This window comes from Benincasa hispida, chromosome 8, assembly GCF_009727055.1.
Source record: "Benincasa hispida cultivar B227 chromosome 8, ASM972705v1, whole genome shotgun sequence".
In the NCBI taxonomy this organism is placed as follows: domain Eukaryota; kingdom Viridiplantae; phylum Streptophyta; class Magnoliopsida; order Cucurbitales; family Cucurbitaceae; genus Benincasa; species Benincasa hispida.
Window position 1 is genome coordinate 11,780,249 of NC_052356.1, and position 19,786 is coordinate 11,800,034.

Genomic DNA, 19,786 nt, shown 5'->3' on the forward strand with positions numbered 1-19,786 from the left:
GTCTCACTGATTATTTAATGAACAATTGATTTGTGATCCAATCAATAAACCGAGTCCCTCTCGGGCTAGTGAGAGGGTAGGGCCTCTTGTTCAAGACCTAGAATCAGCACTTAAGGGAACAACCTCTTTATTATCCCTAATAGCAGGTATGAGTGAATTTCGTCTCTCACTCTATGTTCCCAACTATCTATTCAGTCTTACCCTTGATATGGGAGTTTATTGAGTCAGCGTTGTTGAGCCAACCCTCACGTATGCAAATCTAAAGATAATCCTGAATAAACAGGAGTTCATAATTAGCTCAGGATTGAGGTCAAGTTACCTAAGTAATCGCTTTGAAATATTCAGTCTTAAATAGTAAACAGCGTTATAAAGTAAGAGTGACTGATTTCATGGTCCGATCTTGTACAAACCCTTTTGTACAGGGACACCTTCACTCCTCATGTCACAACATGTACAAATTAGGATCACTTCGTTTGTAGCACTTTACAACTCTTTGTAACAACTATAGAATAGACCGCATCCAATAGTGTTACCAGAATAAAACACTCAATCTTATTCATATATTATAGATCATTTTGACTATTTACTCGAACCTAATCCACTTTTATGTCTCCACATAAAGTTCAAGTACTCAATGTAATAGTCAAGGGATTTTTAGGTTTATTGGATTTCTAATAAGCAAAACATCTATTCAATAACAACTTATTGAATTTTCAGAATAAGTTCTATTGTTTACAAACCACGAGTTTTAGAACATAAAACCCAACATGGTAGTGTTTTTTTGGTTGGTTGTTTTGTTTGGTTGTTGGTTGTTCTTATTCTCGTCTCTTTTTGGTTTTGTTGCTCAGGCTGTAGTTTGATTGGTTTGCCAATAAAAGAAAATCTTACTCCAAAAGGGGAGCTGTGAATATTCTTTCCTTATTTGTGGCAGATTTGCTAGGGTGAACTTTTCTTTGTTTGTGTTGTTTTCGTTTATGGCTCTCTTGCCTTATGAGGCTTGTCTTTATTTGTGCCTTCAGTGTGGTTTTTAGGGCAAGCCATTTTCTTGTAGATGTGAATTGATTGACAATAATTCAGAAGAAAACTCGTGTATTCGAGTCATTGCATATTCAGAAAAAGAAATACAATGGTTCTTTGAAGCTTGGGTTGTCCAAGTAGATTCGATATAGTACTGTGGTAGAGTGCTGGTTGAGCGTTCTTTCAACTAGTAGGTGAAGTCGTTGTTGTGGCATGAGGAGCCTAAATCTACAGATTCCACCATAAGCAGTATCGGTGTTGGTGTTAGGGGGAGTCTAACTTGCTCGCTAGTATTCAATTTACTGTAATGTAAGTTGAAGTGTATGTTGTAAAACTAAGTTACATTTTAGTGGATCTCTTTTCACCTAGGCGGGAAACCTCCCAGATGTAGGTGTTCATTGAGTTGGGTTAACAAGTCTTTGTCTACGTCCCCTTACTCTTTCCTTTAGATGTAATTTTTTAGTTGGATGGTTTTGTTGTTGGTTTCCTAAACTCAAAAAGAAAAAAAAAATGTCGCCATAATTATCCAATGATTTAAACTTTAATGATTTGAAGAGTGAAAACTCCATTGAAACGATTCTATGAAGTCTCAACTGCCTCGACTGGGTGGGTCAGGGCAATTTAAATAAATAAATTAAAAAAAAATTAATTTTGTTTTTTTAAAAATAGAGTATAAGTAGATTGGTAGTTTCGAAAGGAACGGCATTAAAAATTCCTAATTCTCAACTACACGGCGCCTCAGACAAAACCTCCACCAAGAACTACTGGCGCCAGAGGCCGAAGCACAGCCTTCATTTCATTTGAAAGACTTCACTTCAATTCTCCCCCAAAAGTCTCCCTCTACTCTCAATTCGTCAACACTTTCACTATCAATATCAAATCTCTTCCTTCTCATCACGCCTCACAGAATACACATCATCCCACTGCTTTGATTTTCATTTTGATTTTGCGTTTCTTCCGGTTGTCGTCGTCGTCGTTTTAATGGCCGCCGCAGCCGTAGACCCTTCCTCACTCCAATTCACCTCCACTTGGGCCGTGGCTGCTGTCTGCTTCTTCTTCATCTCCCTCTCTCTGTTCCTCGAGCATTTGATTCATCTCCTCTCCAATGTAAGTCTAAATCTAGTTGTATGTAGCAGAGATTCTATTCCATTTTATTTTGATTTTGATTTTGATTTGGCGTAGTGGTTGAAGCGGAAGAGGAAAGCAGCATTGTTCGAAGCGGTTGAGAAGCTAAAATCAGGTACGATTTCCCCAAAAATTCTGAAATCGAGGAGGTTTTTAATGATTTCAGTATCCGTAATTGTTTATCGGTTGTGCAGTGTTGATGCTTCTAGGGTTCATGTCGCTAACTCTGACGGTAACTCAACAGCCAGTATCTAAGATTTGCATTCCAAATAGCGTAGCGTATACCATGCTTCCGTGCCAGAGAGAAATACAGATCACTGCCAATAAGAATTTAGAGATGGAGCAATTTCGATCAAATCAGTCGTCGTTTTCATGGCTGCCGGAGAAAGTTGAGAGTAGTAGTAGCGGCGATTCTTCTTCTTCTTCATCTTCTTCTGATTACTGTACTGCGAAGGTAAGGATTGGGAATACTGACTGAGTCCACGACGAGTCGAGTTGAGCGAGTGAACTCGGTTCAAGCTTTTTTTGTTAATACTATTTTGATCCCTATCATCAATGTTTTGGAAAAATTATATAAATTCAAAAAATAAATTTAAATTAATAAATAAATATTTTATAATTATCAAATAAATTAATATATTTATTATTTATATTAGTGATATTTTGTTTCTTAATTATTATGTTTCGTGAATTTTTTTACGATATAATAGAAATATCGATATGTCGATTAAAATTTAATACTATGTCTATAATTTTTTTCTTGTATTCATTTTAATCTATACCTTCAAAATGTTCATTTCAGTAACTTTATTTTTTACATTGATTAATTTTGGTTTCTATACTTTCAAAATGTTCACTCTAACTTTTTTGCTTTCAAGTTTATTTTGATCCTTGAACTTTAAGAGAATACCATTTTGATAATTTAAAAATGAAAATGAATAATTTTCAAAATATAAGGACTAAAATGAACAAAAGAACAAAAAAAATGAAGATACAAAGATCAAGATAAACGGATCAAAATTAATAGAGACTAGAAAATATAGGATCATAATAGTATTTATAATTTTCTTTTTCAAAAGTCAAAAAGTGAAATTAAATGCTGAATTTGTGGCAGGGGAAAGCGTCATTGATGTCACAAGGTGGAATGAATCAACTCAACAATTTCATCTTCGTGTTGGCTGTTATGCAGATTGTTTACAGTGTCCTCACCATGGCGTTAGGAAAGGCCAAGGTCTATTTTCTCTCTCTCACTCCTTTATTTCATTTTAGTCTCTAAATTTTTCGTCTATTTTGGCCGAAAAACTCTATTTAAAGGATGAAAAAAAATACATATTTAGATTTTAGATATTGGATCTAATTTCTATTTGATATCTAAATTTTAAAAATTTACACTTTTAATCATTAGATTTTGAGTATAGTTTGAATTGTTTCAAAATCTTTACGATTTTATCCTTGAAGATTTGAGTTTTTGTTTTAGGTTGTTTGGTAGGTGAAATAGATTTATAATTTTAACCTCAATTTTTATTAAATACTCACTTTTAGTTTTTAATGTCAATGTGTATTAATCAATTTAAAAGGATTATGAAATAAAATTTTAATTTTAATTTTAAAAATAAAATTGTATAATTTTTAAATTAAACAATACCAATGTAGAGTTTTTAGTGAAAAAATGATAAATGTATGGACAAAATTGGAACAAAATTCAAATTTCAAAAGTAAAATTGTAATATTTTGAAACTTGGGACTAAAATAAAACCAAATTTGAACTTAAGAATTAATTGTTTAGTATTTTGAAATTTATGGACCAAATATATAAACTAAATCTAAAATCTAATGATCAAAAAGATATTTTTCTTTTAACGAAATAACAAATATCTATACTAGTATATTAACATAGGCAAGATTTTAAGCATCTTAAGTTAAAGACTAGCATTTGGCAAGTAAATATTAATTAGATGATAAAATAATATAACAAAAACTGAGCAAATTACTTTTAAAATTTCAGGGTTAAAATATAAATTTTGTAACTTCAGGACCAAAATAAAATAAATATAAATGTTTAAGAAGTATAGTGTGGATATAAAAAAGGTTCATAAATGAAAATAGGAAAATTAGAAATTGAACTAATTAATACCTTATATCATGTATTGTTGTAGTCAAAACTTTTCACTTTTTTTGTTTTAAATATAGTTCTAGAAAATTTCAAACTTTTATGCTCTCTCTATATATAAAATTAATTTTGTTATTTATCTAAGATCTCTATTAATTTAATCTCTATATTCTATTTTTTAATATTATACTTTAAAATATTTAGATGACGTTTTAGTTCAAAGTTTGATTTTTTTCCTTCTTCTATTGAATTAAAAAAAAAAACATTTCTTCTCATATATATAATGTTCTTAAATAAAAGATATTGTAAATAATATAGTATAAGATAAATGATCCAGACATGTGTTTACTAAACTAATGAAATCCCATATTTTTGTTAAGTGATGTTAAATAATTCATAACGAAAATAATATTTTAAGATAATTAAAATAAAATTTTATATTTAAAAATTACAAAGAATAATTTTTTTAAAGGAAAAGGAAAAGGAATATGGGAACTAAATTAAGGTGTGAGTGGTTAGAGCATGTTTTTTTTTTCTATGTACAGTCGGATCATGATATTATTAAAATAGAAATAATTCTAAAACAAATTAAAAATTCGATAGTCAAGAATAATACGTTGTGTTTAAATATAGGTAATATTCTTTCAAACAAACAAATAAAGAAAGAAATAATTGCAATAAATAAAAATAATAAAAGAGTAAAAAAGACTGGAGGTTTGATGTTGACTTTCTTTGAAGGTTTCCAATTATTTGTTACGCTACAAAATTCTAGAATGCTTCAAAATGGTAGCTTGTAGTGTCGTTTTGCGATGCTTAATAAACTTAGCTAGTAATAAATCAAGTATTATTGTCAAACTGTCCAAGTCGACAGTCAACGGAATTTTTAGTATTCAATTTAATTTGGGCGTGACAATATTTGAATTTTTCAGTATACCTTTTTAATTTATTTACTATAGATATGATTGTCATGCATTGACTTTGCATCCCAAATAAAACTGAAACTTAAATAAAATGTTATACATATAGTTTTGAATAGGAATGTTGAAGTGACTCGATAATCCAAATAATCTAGACTATCTAACTTAAATTGTAAAGATTTGGTTGAATTAGTTTTAATTTTGGATTAGATTAAATTTTTTATGTTTTATTGGGTTTGGGTCGGGTCCGAGTTATAGTTTTAAAAATTTGAGTTGACCCAAACCAATTCGAATTTTTAGTATTATTAAAATATATATATATATATATATATATTATAATATTTGTAATAGATATCTTGGATTTTGATATTAATATGTGAGGTACACAAATTTAAATATTTTAAGTTAATAAAAAAATGTAATTAAAAGAAGAAAAGAAAAAATAAATTACCTGACAACTCAATCCAACTCAGATTTTAAGGGCTGGATTGAGTTGGGTTGGGTTGGATGCCATCATTTGGGTAGCCAACTCAATCAATCCGAAATTTCTGGTTGATCCAAAAAATTCTCTCAACTCAATCAAATCCATGTATACCCTTAGTTTCGAGGATTATAGATTTAAATTTTTCTTTTTTAAAAAAATAATAAATTTTCAAATAATTTAGACATTTCAACGCTAATAACTAAGTCTACTTCCAAAAAAATAAAAATTGGAATTAGTCAATATCATCAATATTTAATTCTTTTTCTATATATATATTTATATATCTTCATTGTTATGATCAAATACATTAACATGATTTTATTAGTGTCTCTTTCATGATGATTTTATTATTTCTTTATTATTATTTTGAAGAAAAAAAAAGACATAATCGTTCAATAAAATTATTTTCTTAATTTAAAGGTTAATTTTATATTTTTTTCTTGTTAAAAATATTTTTGCTAAGTTTCAAGATATATTTTTTCAGAATGGGAAGTAGATAGATATGAATTATAAATCTCGTAATTATTAACACATGAATGTCAATTAAGCTATAATTGCATTTGGATTGGAATATTTAATTAACTTTTTTTTCCCTTTTTTTCAAACGAAATTTAAACAGATGAGGCGTTGGAAAGCTTGGGAGGAAGAAACTCATACGTTGGATTATCAAGTGGCCAATGGTAATTGAAACAATTTAATTTTACTTATTGTGATATCCATTAAACTAGTATTTGATTATTATGATTATTATTATTATTTTCCGTTGAATTATATATATATATATATTTGAAAAGGCTCCAATTATTATTATTATTATTATTTTAGTAGAAAGGCTCCAATTTGGTAATTATTTATTTTTTCATTTTTTGTTTTTGAAAATTAGGTCTATAGACACTAGTTTCAACTCCAAATTTCTTTATTTGCTATATTCTTTTTACCAATGATTTAAAGAATCAAGCTAAATTTTGAAAACAAACAAAAAGTAGCTTTCAAAAACTTATTTCTGTTTTTGGAATTTGACTTAGAATTCAACTATTATAATCAAGAAAGATGCAAATCATTATAAGAAATAGAAATGAAATAGATTTAATTTTCAAAAATCAAACACAGAAATAGTTACCAAACGATGCCTAATTTTGTTATGTGATAACTTAGTTCCAGTTATTTATTTATTTATCTATTAAGTCTAACATGTGAAGATGAAGTTTATAGTTGGAAGTGAAATATATAATGTTTGAAACTAGTTGAACTATACGCGGAATTAATTTAGGCTTCAATATTAATATTATTGTGAAGTTTAAGTAACAATTATGGGAAATTAATATGGTCTCATATAGTACATGGTGGTGCTACTTTTTGACTTTCATACATAGACTATGGGTCTTCTGAAAAACAAATAAATAAATGGACCATGAATTTTTTTATTTTTTTATTTATTTTTTTTTTTGAACAGGTTGTTTTCAGTTACCTTTTAGTTAGATAATAAATATTTTGGATTAACTTTAGATATTTATAAGTTTGGATGTAAAGAAATTAATGAAAGTAAAAATACAATAACTAAAATGCTATAGGTGGTAAAATTTAGAGACTATAATCTAATATAAATTTGCAATATTAGATTTAAGGAAAAAAGAAAAAGATTAAGAACTATGGAAAGACAATAATTGGGGAGGCTTGATGGAAGGGCTTTGGAAACCTAAATTTTTAAGGGTGGAGAAAATTTATATTTGTGTAACTCAGGCTTAAAAATTTATGGAGAACCATAGATTTTAAAAAATTAGATTTATATCACGTTTGTTTTTTTTTTCCTTTTTTATTAGAAACTATTTACACAAAATAATAAAATTTTAATCTTCTTTGATAGAGGTTGATAGAGACTAACAGAAGTACATCAGTGATAGACGCTGACAGAAGTCCATCACTGATAGACGCCGACAGAAGTCTATGAGTTTTTTTTTTTTTTTTTTGTTATTTATGTGAATAGTTTAACTCTATCTATGAAAATTTTCCTATTTATTTGTATCTTATTAAAAGATTAATTTTAAAAGTCAATAATTCAATTCATAGAATTAGCAAATTGGTAACAACCCAATAATTAATTACATATTAAATAAAAACCTACTCCAAATCTCTTTTTTGGGTTTTGATTTTCTATAGTAAAAAAAAATGATTAAGAAAATCAACTTTTTTGTGTGGTAAACATTCGATTGTAGTTAATAATTAATGTGTATTATCCTTGTTTCCTTGAGATTGATTCAAATCTTTATTATCTAAAAAACAACTAATTTTGATTTAACTTTGAAATTATTAGATCCAAATCGTTTTCGGCTGACAAGGCAAACGACATTCGGACGTCGGCACATCAGTTCTTGTGCAACTCCACCATTGCTTCTCTGGACTGTACGTTCACTTACTATCCTATCTTTCGTTTTCACATATATATGTGTGTGTATGTGATGGTTTGTATTTTATTTCTATTTTTGCAATCTTATATCTAGTAAACTATAATGACAACTTAGTCCAATCCAACCTAGTAGGAATGTACATGGGTTGGGTTGTAGGATTTTTTTTAATCAACCTAAAATTTCAGGTTGGTCGAGTTGTCAACCCAAAAGATTCTATAATTGTCTTCAACTCGACTCTTAAAATTTGGACTGGGTTAGGTTGTCGAGTTATTTTTTGTATTACTTTAAAATGCTTAAATTTATCGATAACACATGTCTAATAACTGAAATCTCATAAGACTCCAATGTTAAATACCAAATACTCGTAATATCTATTGCAAACTTTAAACAAAGTAAAACATTAAAAATTCACAAATTCATCGATTCTAAAAGAAATATATTATTATTATTATTTATTTATTTATTATTATTATTATTATTATTATTATTACGTTAAATTGCAGTAGGTTGACTAAAATGTTAGTTTAAATTTCTTAACGAAATGTTATTTTATGTTAAAAATAAACGTAATTTATAAAGAATTCACAAATTCGTCGATTCTAAAAGAAATATGTATATTTTTTTATTAATATATATATATATATGTATGTAATTCGGGTTGGATTAGGTCAACTCAAATTTTTTTATTCAACTCGAGACCCAACTCAATCTGAAAAAAATAGAAAAATTCAACTGAACCAAACCTTTATAGTTTAGGTTGGGTAGTTTGATTGTCAGGTTGTCAGGTCATTTGTACACTCCTATAGCTTAGTGAATAAGAAATAGATTATTTTTTATTTGTCAAACTAGAAAACATATGAAAATAATTTTAGGCTCTATTTGATATCAGTTTTATTTTGGTTATTGTTCTTGTATTTTGGTTATTGTTCTTGAAAATAAAACTAAACAAAAAAGTAGATTTAAAAAGAATTAAATTTGGATAAGAAAAATCATGATAAAAGAATGTGAGAAAATAAACCTAATTTTTAAAATTAAATAGTTATTAAATAGCATCTTAATTATTTAATTGTAATATAAAAATAAATTTATGATTTAAAATTAACGAATGGTATAGTTAATAGTCAAAGTCAAACATGAACTATATGGAGTAAAATGATACTTTCGACAACCTAAGATTTGTAGTACTTTATTAATTTATTAATCTCAATGGTCTATATATATCTAATAACATTTTTAAGAGAAAATTTAAGATGTTATCTACCACATAGTGTCTTCGCAAATTGTTATTACATTTAATGTCAGTCATTAATATATTAATTAGGGAGACTTTTGAAATTAATAAGCTTGATAAGATATGAGGTTAAAATTAACCAAAGTATCAACATAACAAAGAAGCCCTTGTATATTCATTGAAAAGCTTGGCTTAAAATTTATTACAATTTAGTTTAATTTCTTTTAAATTTTTAATTAACTTTAAGATATGATGAGTTAATAACTGCAATTGACATAATATGATTGTTGTCGAAAAAAAAAACACTAAATCAAAGAAATTTTAAAGTTAATAAAATAAATTTGGAAGCACAATAATGATAAAAAAAAAATTCTTAAAAATGAATTTGAAATTAATTTGGGTTGAAAATTTGCAGAAATGCTTCTTCAGACAGTTCTTTCGTTCTGTGGCCAAAGTTGACTACTTGACCCTTCGCCATGGTTTCATCGTGGTTAGTAAAATCTTTTTATATTTGGATTTCATTATTGAATCAGGATTTTTTTTTTTTTACGGACCGACCTTTCAGAAGAGTCTTAATGATTAATGATCCACCTCACAAATACGAAATTTAAGTTTTTGTTTACTATCAGAGCGCACTACCACATCTTATAATATATTAGATGGTCATATCCACGTCCATTGGGATTTTCATCTTTTTTGTTGGAAAATCCAACAAATCGTGAAAAAAAAGGAGAAAACACGAAAAAATATTTTATAACTATATTGCATTAGGGATGATCATATAGTCTTAACATAATCGTCATTTCTATTGAGATTTTCATTTTTCTCACCAAAAAACAATGAGAAAACTGGAGAAAATATAAGAGAAAAATAAAAATCGCGATATGAATGACCATTGCATTAAGACTACGATAGACATGATCACCTCTCACTTTCATGTAAGCAAATGGTTAGATTTCATATATTTGTGGAGAATGAATCATTAATCATAAAGAAGCCTATAAATGGATCATCCGTACAAAAAAAAAAAAAAATTCATGAATTATTTTCATTTTGTTTAAAATATATATTTACTTTTTTTTTTATAAACAGACTCATGTACCTGGAAACATTTCCTTCAACTTCCAAAAGTATATTGAGAGATCATTGCACGATGACTTCAAAGTCGTCGTTGGTATCAGGTAAATTATCTAAATTAATATTTAAAAAAGTTTTAATATTAAAAAAAAAAAAGGAAAAAATATTTTTTTGTCCAGTTTTGTTTCTATTTAATTTCAAAATGTTAGACATTTAATCCTTAAATTTTGAGTTTTTCTTTTTTCAATTCAGTCTCTAATTTTAAAATGTTATACTGATATCTCTAAGATTTGAGTTTTGTGTCAAGTTTAGTAAGTTTCAAGTCTTACACTTTTTAATTTCATTTTTTATTGAATGTTCACCCTCAATCATTAGCATTAATGTCTATTAATTAATTTTAAATAACTATGAAGTGAAATTTTAAATTTAATATTTTAATAATGATGAAAAATAGTGAAATTTAATTAATTATAATTATTTTAACTCTTTTAAATCAATTAATATACATTAAGACTAAAGATAAAAATTGAGAATTTAGTGAAAATTTAAGGTTAAAAGTGTAAATCTTGAAATTTAGGAATCAAATTAAAATTAAATTCAAATTTCGTCAAGGGTAAAATTGTAATATTTTGAAATTTATGGATTAAATTCAAATCAAACTCAAAATTTAAAAACTAAATATGTAATATATTGAAGCAAGAAACCAAATAAAAACTAGATCAAAGACTTAGGAAGCAAAAAAAAAAAAAAATCACTAAAAAAATTATCAAAACAAAAAATTTATAGAAAATTTTCGCTCTATCATTGTTAGAGGCTAATATCAGTGATAGAAACTGGTAGAAGTCTAAAATGATTGAATTTTGCTATTTTGTGTAAATAGTTTCTCTTATTTTTCTATTTTTGAAAATTCCCAAACATGAGCCCATAAAAATTTATATCCATAATGAAATAGTTTGAGATTTTCATCGTTCATACCGTTTCAATATGAACATAGTTAAGTGGATAAATTCTAATTAACGCTCTTAAATGTCAACTATTGGATTCAATTTCTCCCTCACAATACATAAATTGCTTCCAAAATTGAGATCATCTAATTTAAGAATGGTAAACTCAGAATGACATCTTGACCTACGGAACATCTTGAAAATCCTATTTTAAAAAGATGTAGAGATTTCACAATCTTTAGAAGATATATGAGGTTATGTTTTACTGTCATTTTATTGTAAATTAATTTTAAGATAAAATTATATGTTTATCTAATACATTAACCTCATAATAATAATAATAATAATACCCTTGATTAATTAAATAATTTTATATTTCCTTTTAAACTTATTCTTCTCTTACTTATATGACAGTCCTTTCATGTGGCTGATAGTAGTTGTCTTCATTCTTGTAGATGTACATGGTGAGTTTTTTCTACCCCTTAAATTTAAGAGCTAAAACAATTTTATTTATTTTAATTTGGAATAAAGTATTATTTTATTTATTTAAAATTGGCTGAAAATAATTTATATGTATGACTATATGAACAGGCTGGAATGCATATCTCTGGGTGTCTTTCCTTCCACTAATTGTAAGTTGAGAATTTCATTTTGGTAAATTTCTATTTTATTTTATTGAAATCCAATAAATATAGACCAATATAACATTTCAAAGTTACATTAGATCCTAACTTAATAAAGATGTTCAAACTCAATCTAACAAAATATCTATAGCAACTTGAAATATTAGAAGCACCGGGTCTAATTAATTAGTTTTTATATTTTGAGATTTGTTCAAATTTAAAAAATAGGTGAATCTAAAGATTGATCACACAAGTCAAATACGATATCACATGCAAAATAAACAAATAATATAGTGACATGAAGAAGATAAGAGAGAGTAAATGCATAGAGTTGATAATCGAGTTTGGTGTAACCACATCTACGTCTGGGGGGCAGAATGCTCAAATGAAAAGAGTTTCACCAGTAGAATTAAGCAATGCAGCAGTTACCAACCTTTTTGCCAGCATTTACTATCTAACCTACGTTCATAACCTGTATAGAAACCTTGATATGCATATACAGCTTTTAACCAACAACATTTACAAACAGAATCGGTGCTCCATTGGGTGACACACTGGGTCCAATACATCCTTATCAATCAACTCCTGCAACTGGACCTTAAATTCTTTCAACTCTAGGTGCCATATAGGAATACTTATATGATAGTACACACTATCTATACTCACAAAGTGCTTATTCTTAATGAAGAGTTTAGACTCCCCCTAAACTTGAGACTCCCTCTTTTATTGAGATTCACGTTTAGGCTCCCCTGAACGTGATATTTGTTCTTTTGAAGGTTCGCCATTCTTTTCATCATATGTTTGAAAAACCTTCAAAAATGTTAGCTTACTTACGAACACAATTGACCGTGCAAATACTTCAACCGTAGATCATAGTTTACTAACCAACAGAAGATTTGACAGAAAAGTTGAACAAATCTTCGACAAGAACTCCTATAGAGCCGCACACCCTTTTCTCTCTAAAACACAATATGTTCTGCATAAAACACACGGCTAACCCTAGTAGACAAAATGACCCACTAAATATATGAGCAACATAAGGCAAGAAACTGGCAAAGAAGAAAATCTTCGCAGCAACCAAAAGCAGAAAGCAGTGCCAAGAAATCTTTAGTCCACTATGAATATGCTACGAGATTTATATTTAGATTATGAATCTCTAAATTATAATGTTTCTTAATTTATATATGAATGTAGATAGTGCTAGCTCTTGGAACCAAACTTGAAGTAATAGTAGCAAGGCTTGCCCTTGAGCTTCAAGACAAGACAGCTGTGGTCAAAGGAGCTCCAATGGTGGAACCAAGTGATGATCTTTTCTGGTTTAATCACCCCAAATTTGTTCTCACCCTTCTTCATTTCACTTTATTTATGGTAAACTTGGCAATTTCTCAAATCCCTTTTTACTTTTTGAAATTTAGATGTTTAAAGAATTATTTTTCTTAAGTGAAAAAAAAGTCTTTTTAAGTACTTAATAAGTCATTCTAATCCAAGCCTATCATTTACTTATCATCTTCTTTTTATCTAATCGCTTTTCTTTTCCTTTTCTTTTCAGAATTCCTTCGAATTTTCGTTTTTCATCTGGGTTACGGTAAAAATCTTCTTTACTCTTTTTTGGATGTTTCTTTTTTCCTTGATTAAGAATAATCAAGTTTAGTCTTTGAATTAGAAACTTCTAATACAACGTCTAATAAATCCCTAAAGTTTCAAACGGTCTAATAGTTAGGATTCTGAAACTTCTAATTTGTATATAATAGATTTCATCCAAACATAATGGACATCTTTAAATTAAAAATCATGACTTGTTAGATATTAAATCGTAAGGTCAAAGTTTTATTAGGTGCAAATTTGAATGATGTGTCTAATGGATATGTGAGGATTTTGGAAAATGTTAGAATAAGTCTTATTAGAAAAAGAATTGAAAAACATAAGGACTAGGTAGATATTTTTGAAAATTTCACATATATGAAATTAGAATTTTAGGGACTAATAACCCTTTTTTAAAGTTTGACTTTGGACTAAAAAATTTGTATGTTTTTTGCAGTTATATACTTGATTTAATTTCTTTATACTCTATTATTTGCAGCTACAATATGGGATAAAATCTTGCTACCACGAAAAGTTGGTGGTCATCGTCATAAGAGTGGTCTTAGCGTAAGTATATCATTCAACTTCTTTAATTAATACTGATAATATGGCAATATGGTACTGATAAATTAATAAAATGGCTCCATGTACAATTATTTTAGGAAAATTTTTACAAATAGAAAAAGTGTCAAACAATTTATAGAAATGGTAAAAAAATACTGATAGATATTGATAAACTTCTATCAGCGTCTATCACATAGTCTCAATGATAGACTTCTATCCGCGTCTATCAAAGAAGATTAAAGTTTGATATTTTATATAAATAGTTTCCCTTATTTTTCTATCTTTGAAAATCTTCCCTTATTTGATTTCTCTCGACATAATAATGCTAGCTTTTATAAAGCCATCTAATTTAACTTGTAATTGGTTTTTTTAGTACACTAGGGAAAGGAGAAACGAATCAGGTCATTAACACATCTCTATATAAATTGAATTATGCTTACTTTGACAAAAATATAAAGATTGATTACTAAAAAATGGCTTTTCATATCACACCATAGGCAAGTCAAATTAAGAGAAGAAAGAAAAAGGTTTTTTTTTTTTTTTTTTTTTTTTTGAAGAAAACAATGGAGATTTTTGTCTATTCGAAAATTTATGATAGTTTTTTAGCATTACCAAATTTATGACCAATAAATGTGGTTAAAATAGTAATAATTAGGGACAACTGAAAATATAATAATCGGGTCAAAGTATTAACAGATATAATATAATGTAAAAAATTACAAATATGACAAAATTTAGATAGTCTATCAGTGATAGACCATGTCGCTAATAGGAGTTTATTAATGATATACCACATTGTTGATAAGAGTCTGTTAATAATAAAAGTCTATCGCCGATGATTTTGTTATGTTTGCAATTTTTTAAAAATATTGCTACAAACTTGGTTATTACCCCTAAAAATGTTACCCATTGTAATTATTCAGAGAATTAATTCATAACTATATTTGTGTTTAGTTTTCCTATTTTTTCCAATTTTTATCTTACTTACGATAAAGTTTGAAAACATAATGTGAAATAATAAAGCTTTTCTTAAAAAACTAATGTAGGGTTACAGTCCAAGTGTTGTGCAGTTACATTACTCTGCCTCTCTATGCTCTTGTCACACAGGTAAAATACATCAACAATGAGTTTCAATTCTTTTCCACCCTAATAAGTATTAGTTTTTATGAACTAAAATTCGAATATTTGACTTTTTAGTTTATGACATAAGTCGATGTTGATAAGTATTGCATTGTGAACTTTTAAATATAAAACAATTCCATATAAAGTGTTGCTTTAAGAAGGAAATAATAATAATATCCTCATTATGAAGCTTATGAGATTGTACATTTTTGTAAAATCACTAGATGGGGTCACAGTTCAAAGCTGCAGCATTAGAAGAACACACAGCCAAAGTCATAAAGAAATGGCACAAAGATGTGAAACAAAAGAGAAAGAAGCATTCCCATCCCCATGACCTCGACTCGAGCCAGCACCAGGAAGGCTCGTCTCGTTCCGCTTCCGAGCGCCCGTCATCTCGAGCTCTCGATAGCAACATCGTCCAAACCCTAAGCTCCGAAGAGATGAGCTCTTCCCATCATAGAGCTCCCACTTTTTCTGAGCTCAACAGTTTCAGTATGATTGAATGTGATGAAATTGTTGAAGAGGAACATACAGAAACTGTGGTAGCAAAGAATGAATCTGTTGTTTCAAATAAGGTATTGGAGATAAAAATAGGAGAGACTAGTGAAAACCATAAAGAAAAAATTACCTTAACTCCTCAAAATGAAATTAGACGGGTTTCCTAGATTTTGGATTGAGCTTTTGTCATTAATTTGATGTAAAAACTTTTGGTGTTTGTGCTGTAAAAATATTGTCCCATCTGATGAGTATATATATGATGTTCATATATTTATTATAATTTTATCATGTAGTGAAGGATGCTATAAGTGAAATAATTTTGATTGAATTGCATTTTTGGTTCTTTGAGATATACTCTAGGGATTTGTTGAGGGTCTACAATCAAATATAATTTTGGAATTTTTTTTTAAAAAAATAATGTTTTTTAGTATATAATGACAAAAATAGAGTTGAAGGGGAAGTATTCCCAAAAATAGGTTTTTAAATCATGTACCAGGTATACGATTACACCTTAATTGTGTACTTGGTACACGATTAGCTCTAAATCGTATACCGGGTACATGAGTCCCTGTCTATCTAGCACGTGCAGTCTGCCGTAGCAGTCATGCAGGGTTGACTGAGGTAATCGTATACCCGATACACGATTACCTTAAGTCGTGTACTCGATACACGACTTCCTCTCCATTAAATCGTCACCCGCCCCTTCTTCTTCCTCACCGAGAGCTTTCTGCCTTCCGAACGAAATTTTCTCCATCCAAATGATTTTGCTTCTTTTTTTGCGTTTCTCCATCCAAAATTCTGAAATCTTCCTCATTTTGCTTCTGTCTTGTGCATCCAAATGCCTACATTTGCTCGAAATCGTTCGTTCATTCGTCCATATAACATTTGTGTTTCTCTATTTGCTCCAAACGCCTCCGTCCGTACAAAATTGTTCGAAATCGTCCTCCATTTGTTCGTCCGTCCAAAATCATCTGAACGGTAAAATTCTTTCTCTAGTTGTTTTTCAATATATAATCGTCCGAACTTAGATCTTATATTTTTTTTATTTATTTCGGCTTATTTAAACTTAGAAATATATGTATGTTAAAATTAGAAATATATGTATTTGTTGGGCTGATCTTATATGTATATGTTTATAAATCTTAAATGTTAGATCTTGTATGTTTTTATTTGTTTGGGCTGATTAATGTATTTGTTGGGCTGTATATGTTTATAAATCTTAAATCTTAGGTCTTATATTTTTTTATTTGTTTGGGCTGATTTAGAGTATGTTAAACTTAGAAATATATGTATTTAGATCTTAAATCTTAGATCTTATATATTTTTTATTTGTTTGGGTTGATTTAAATATATAGTTTATGAATCTTAGATTTGGGCTGATTTAAATGTATAATATTTAGATCTTATAGGTTAAACTTAGAAATTGGATTTTGTTGGGTTGACATATTAACATATTTTATGTCAACTATAACCGTTGAAAAAATCATAATAAATATGTCGATGCGTCTTAAAGATTTCCCTCTTATATGCTTCCATATAGTGAAGTGGCATCATCCATATCGTATGTTAGACAGTTCGGTCTACGACAAACGATACCTTCGTTGTCCTATACACTCCTAACACTACACCAGATCAATTTGAGAGGTAAGCACGACCAAGACTGGCGTCGAATCATGTGGAATATTTATCCTATTGGCATGTACAACATGATTGTTAGTGCACGAGAATTAACAAATGGGCCAGCTGTATCAGACGACCACTTTCCTTGGTACAATTCAATCACGAGCGATTTATCACACCCAACGGCCCTTACTATTACTGCATGGTAAGAGATTTAAAATCAGAAATTTTCCATATATATGATATGAATATTGTTTAATATTTATTTTTTTTATTGTACAAAATAATTTTATTGGTGATGTTCAACAATATTCAGTGCAGAACAACTTACCAGAATTGGGTTCAATGTGTCAGCAAACATTGGTCAACGTAGAAGGTATTATTCACAAACAAGACAACTCAATGTTGCTGACACCGATCGAAGATGTATTCGTCGTAGACGACAACGACAACAAGGTGAACCTAATTTAGAGGGACACGAAGACAACCCCCATGAGGGGTAAGGGCCAGGGGTCGTTTTTAAATTTCATGTAAACTTTCATTTTCAAATTATAAATTCAAGAACTAATTGTAAATATTCTTTAATGTCATGGTATTTTTTCTTAAAATATGAGTGCAAGATGTTTTCATTATAGATTAAATATATAATTAAGTTTAATAATGAAGGAATTTGTGGATCAATTCCTAAAGTTTTTATATTGTTGTACATCTACAATTAAAAAAAATAGTCAACAAACTTTAAAAAAAATAATAAAAAAAAAAAAAGCAAATCATGGACTGGGTCCACGAGTTTGCATTTGACTGGTCAACCAGTTAGTCGACATGGTGCTGACTAGATTAAACGGTACTCGTGTACTGGGTACACGAGTTTGCCACATAGAAATCATGTACCCGGTACACGATTCCACTACTCCAATTTTGTCAATAGTTTCACAAAACACCTATTCTTAGAAAATGTTTCCCTCCAACCCTATTTTTGTCATTATATTTTAAAAAAACATTATTTAAAAAAAAATCTATAATTTTGTAATATCCATCTACAACTATCAAAATTAAATAGTATTAGTAGGAGAATAGGTACAATCAAATGGAAGTCTAAAGATAGTTTTGACAAGCTAAATTTCTAAATAAAATGGTAATAATGAGGGGTTTATTGTGGAAAGAGAAGCTACAAAAAGATAAATGCTGAAAAAATCTAAGTGATAAAAATTTATTGCGGTCTATCATTGATAGAGAATGACATTTTGCTATATTTATAAATAAGTTGGCTCATTTTTCTTTATTTGAATACAACCCTAAAAATAAAGGAGTAGAAGTTATAAGAAAATTATAACAAGTGTGATAAGCGCCCGCGATACTTGTTGGATGCAAAGCTAGAGGTCCTTCTAGGATCCTTGCAAACACTCACAAAGAAAGCTGCTTAGATCGAACTTAGAATCTATGATGGTCACTCTTAGATCCTAAGACAACTCATTCCAAAATTAGCTTGATCAAGACTAATCCAATGAATTGATTTAAATATCAAATCTAAAGCAAGATTTGAAAGAAAAAGACAACACCAAAGGGTTGAATAAGCACAAGCTTTTTACATCAATAATCTGAGTTTTGAAGAACATTACAAGCCATTTTATAGGCCAAATTGTCGTGGATAGACCAAGAAACTCAAAAGTCATTCAAATATAATTAATTACAAATTGTAGAAAATAACACCTAGAAACTTGAGACTTAATTGTATACTAAATTATAAATCAAAATGCAAAACTAAGAATGTAGAAAGTCTTCAAATTTATTTAAATATCTCCTCTAGAAGGCGGCAAAGTAGTTATGCACGTTTGACAAGGTTTGACATCACATTTTCCCATGCAGTGCACACTTGACAGCATTTTCTTCACAAAATCTGCACACTTTTTTTGACCACCGTGTCATCTTCCAAACTATAGGACTTTTCCGTGTCATCTTCATGTCATTCTCTTCTTGACTCATTGAACTAACATTATATAAAACTTTGGTCTCAAAATTATTTGTCGGTTCTTGTGAATTTGCTAGTTTTTGAAGATGTAGTGTGAATGCCTCTTGAATCTTCTTTGCCTTGCTCTTGTAATTGGTCCTTTAGGTACATGCAACGGTTCAATGGTTGAATTCATATCATCCCCCCCTTTTTTTTAAAAGGATTTGTCCTCAAATCAAGGTCTTCATTTCTTACATCAAAAGGAATCAAACCAGCTATATTGAAAGTAGAACTTACATTGTACTCACCTCGAAGATCCAATTTGTAGGTGTTATTATTTATCCGCTCTATCACTTGAAATAAACCATCTCCTCTTGGTTGAAGTTTAGACATTCTTTGATCTGGAAACCTTTCCTTTCGTAGATGAACCCAAACCCAATCACCGGGTTTAAAAATCATTTTCTTTCTCCCTTGGTTCTTGCTATTGATAAGCTTTTGATCTTCTTTTTTATCCTTTCTT

General features: G+C 28.9%; 1 protein-coding gene across 1 annotated transcript; it reads left to right on the top strand.

The window, feature by feature from the left end:
- The first annotated feature begins 1,738 nt into the window (after positions 1-1,738).
- On the top strand, positions 1,739-15,978 carry LOC120082713 (MLO-like protein 3). Its single transcript, XM_039037993.1, has 15 exons — positions 1,739-2,124; positions 2,200-2,257; positions 2,337-2,596; positions 3,257-3,373; positions 6,273-6,333; positions 7,965-8,053; positions 9,705-9,779; positions 10,382-10,470; positions 11,725-11,774; positions 11,902-11,942; positions 13,128-13,301; positions 13,483-13,518; positions 14,014-14,081; positions 15,125-15,185; positions 15,425-15,978. The coding sequence occupies exons 1-15, from the start codon at positions 1,999-2,001 to the stop codon at positions 15,863-15,865; spliced, it is 1,746 nt and encodes a 581-aa protein (XP_038893921.1). The 5' UTR covers positions 1,739-1,998; the 3' UTR covers positions 15,866-15,978.
- Positions 15,979-19,786: the final 3,808 nt, after the last annotated feature.

Excerpts from the sequence above, each read along its gene's own strand:
- LOC120082713 (XM_039037993.1), top strand. The coding sequence starts at position 1,999 with ATGGCCGCCGCAGCCGTAGACCCTTCCTCACTCCAATTCACCTCCACT. Across the intron at positions 9,780-10,381 it reads TTCGCCATGGTTTCATCGTG|ACTCATGTACCTGGAAACAT; the intron begins GTTAGTAAAATC and ends TTTTATAAACAG. Across the intron at positions 11,775-11,901 it reads CATTCTTGTAGATGTACATG|GCTGGAATGCATATCTCTGG; the intron begins GTGAGTTTTTTC and ends CTATATGAACAG.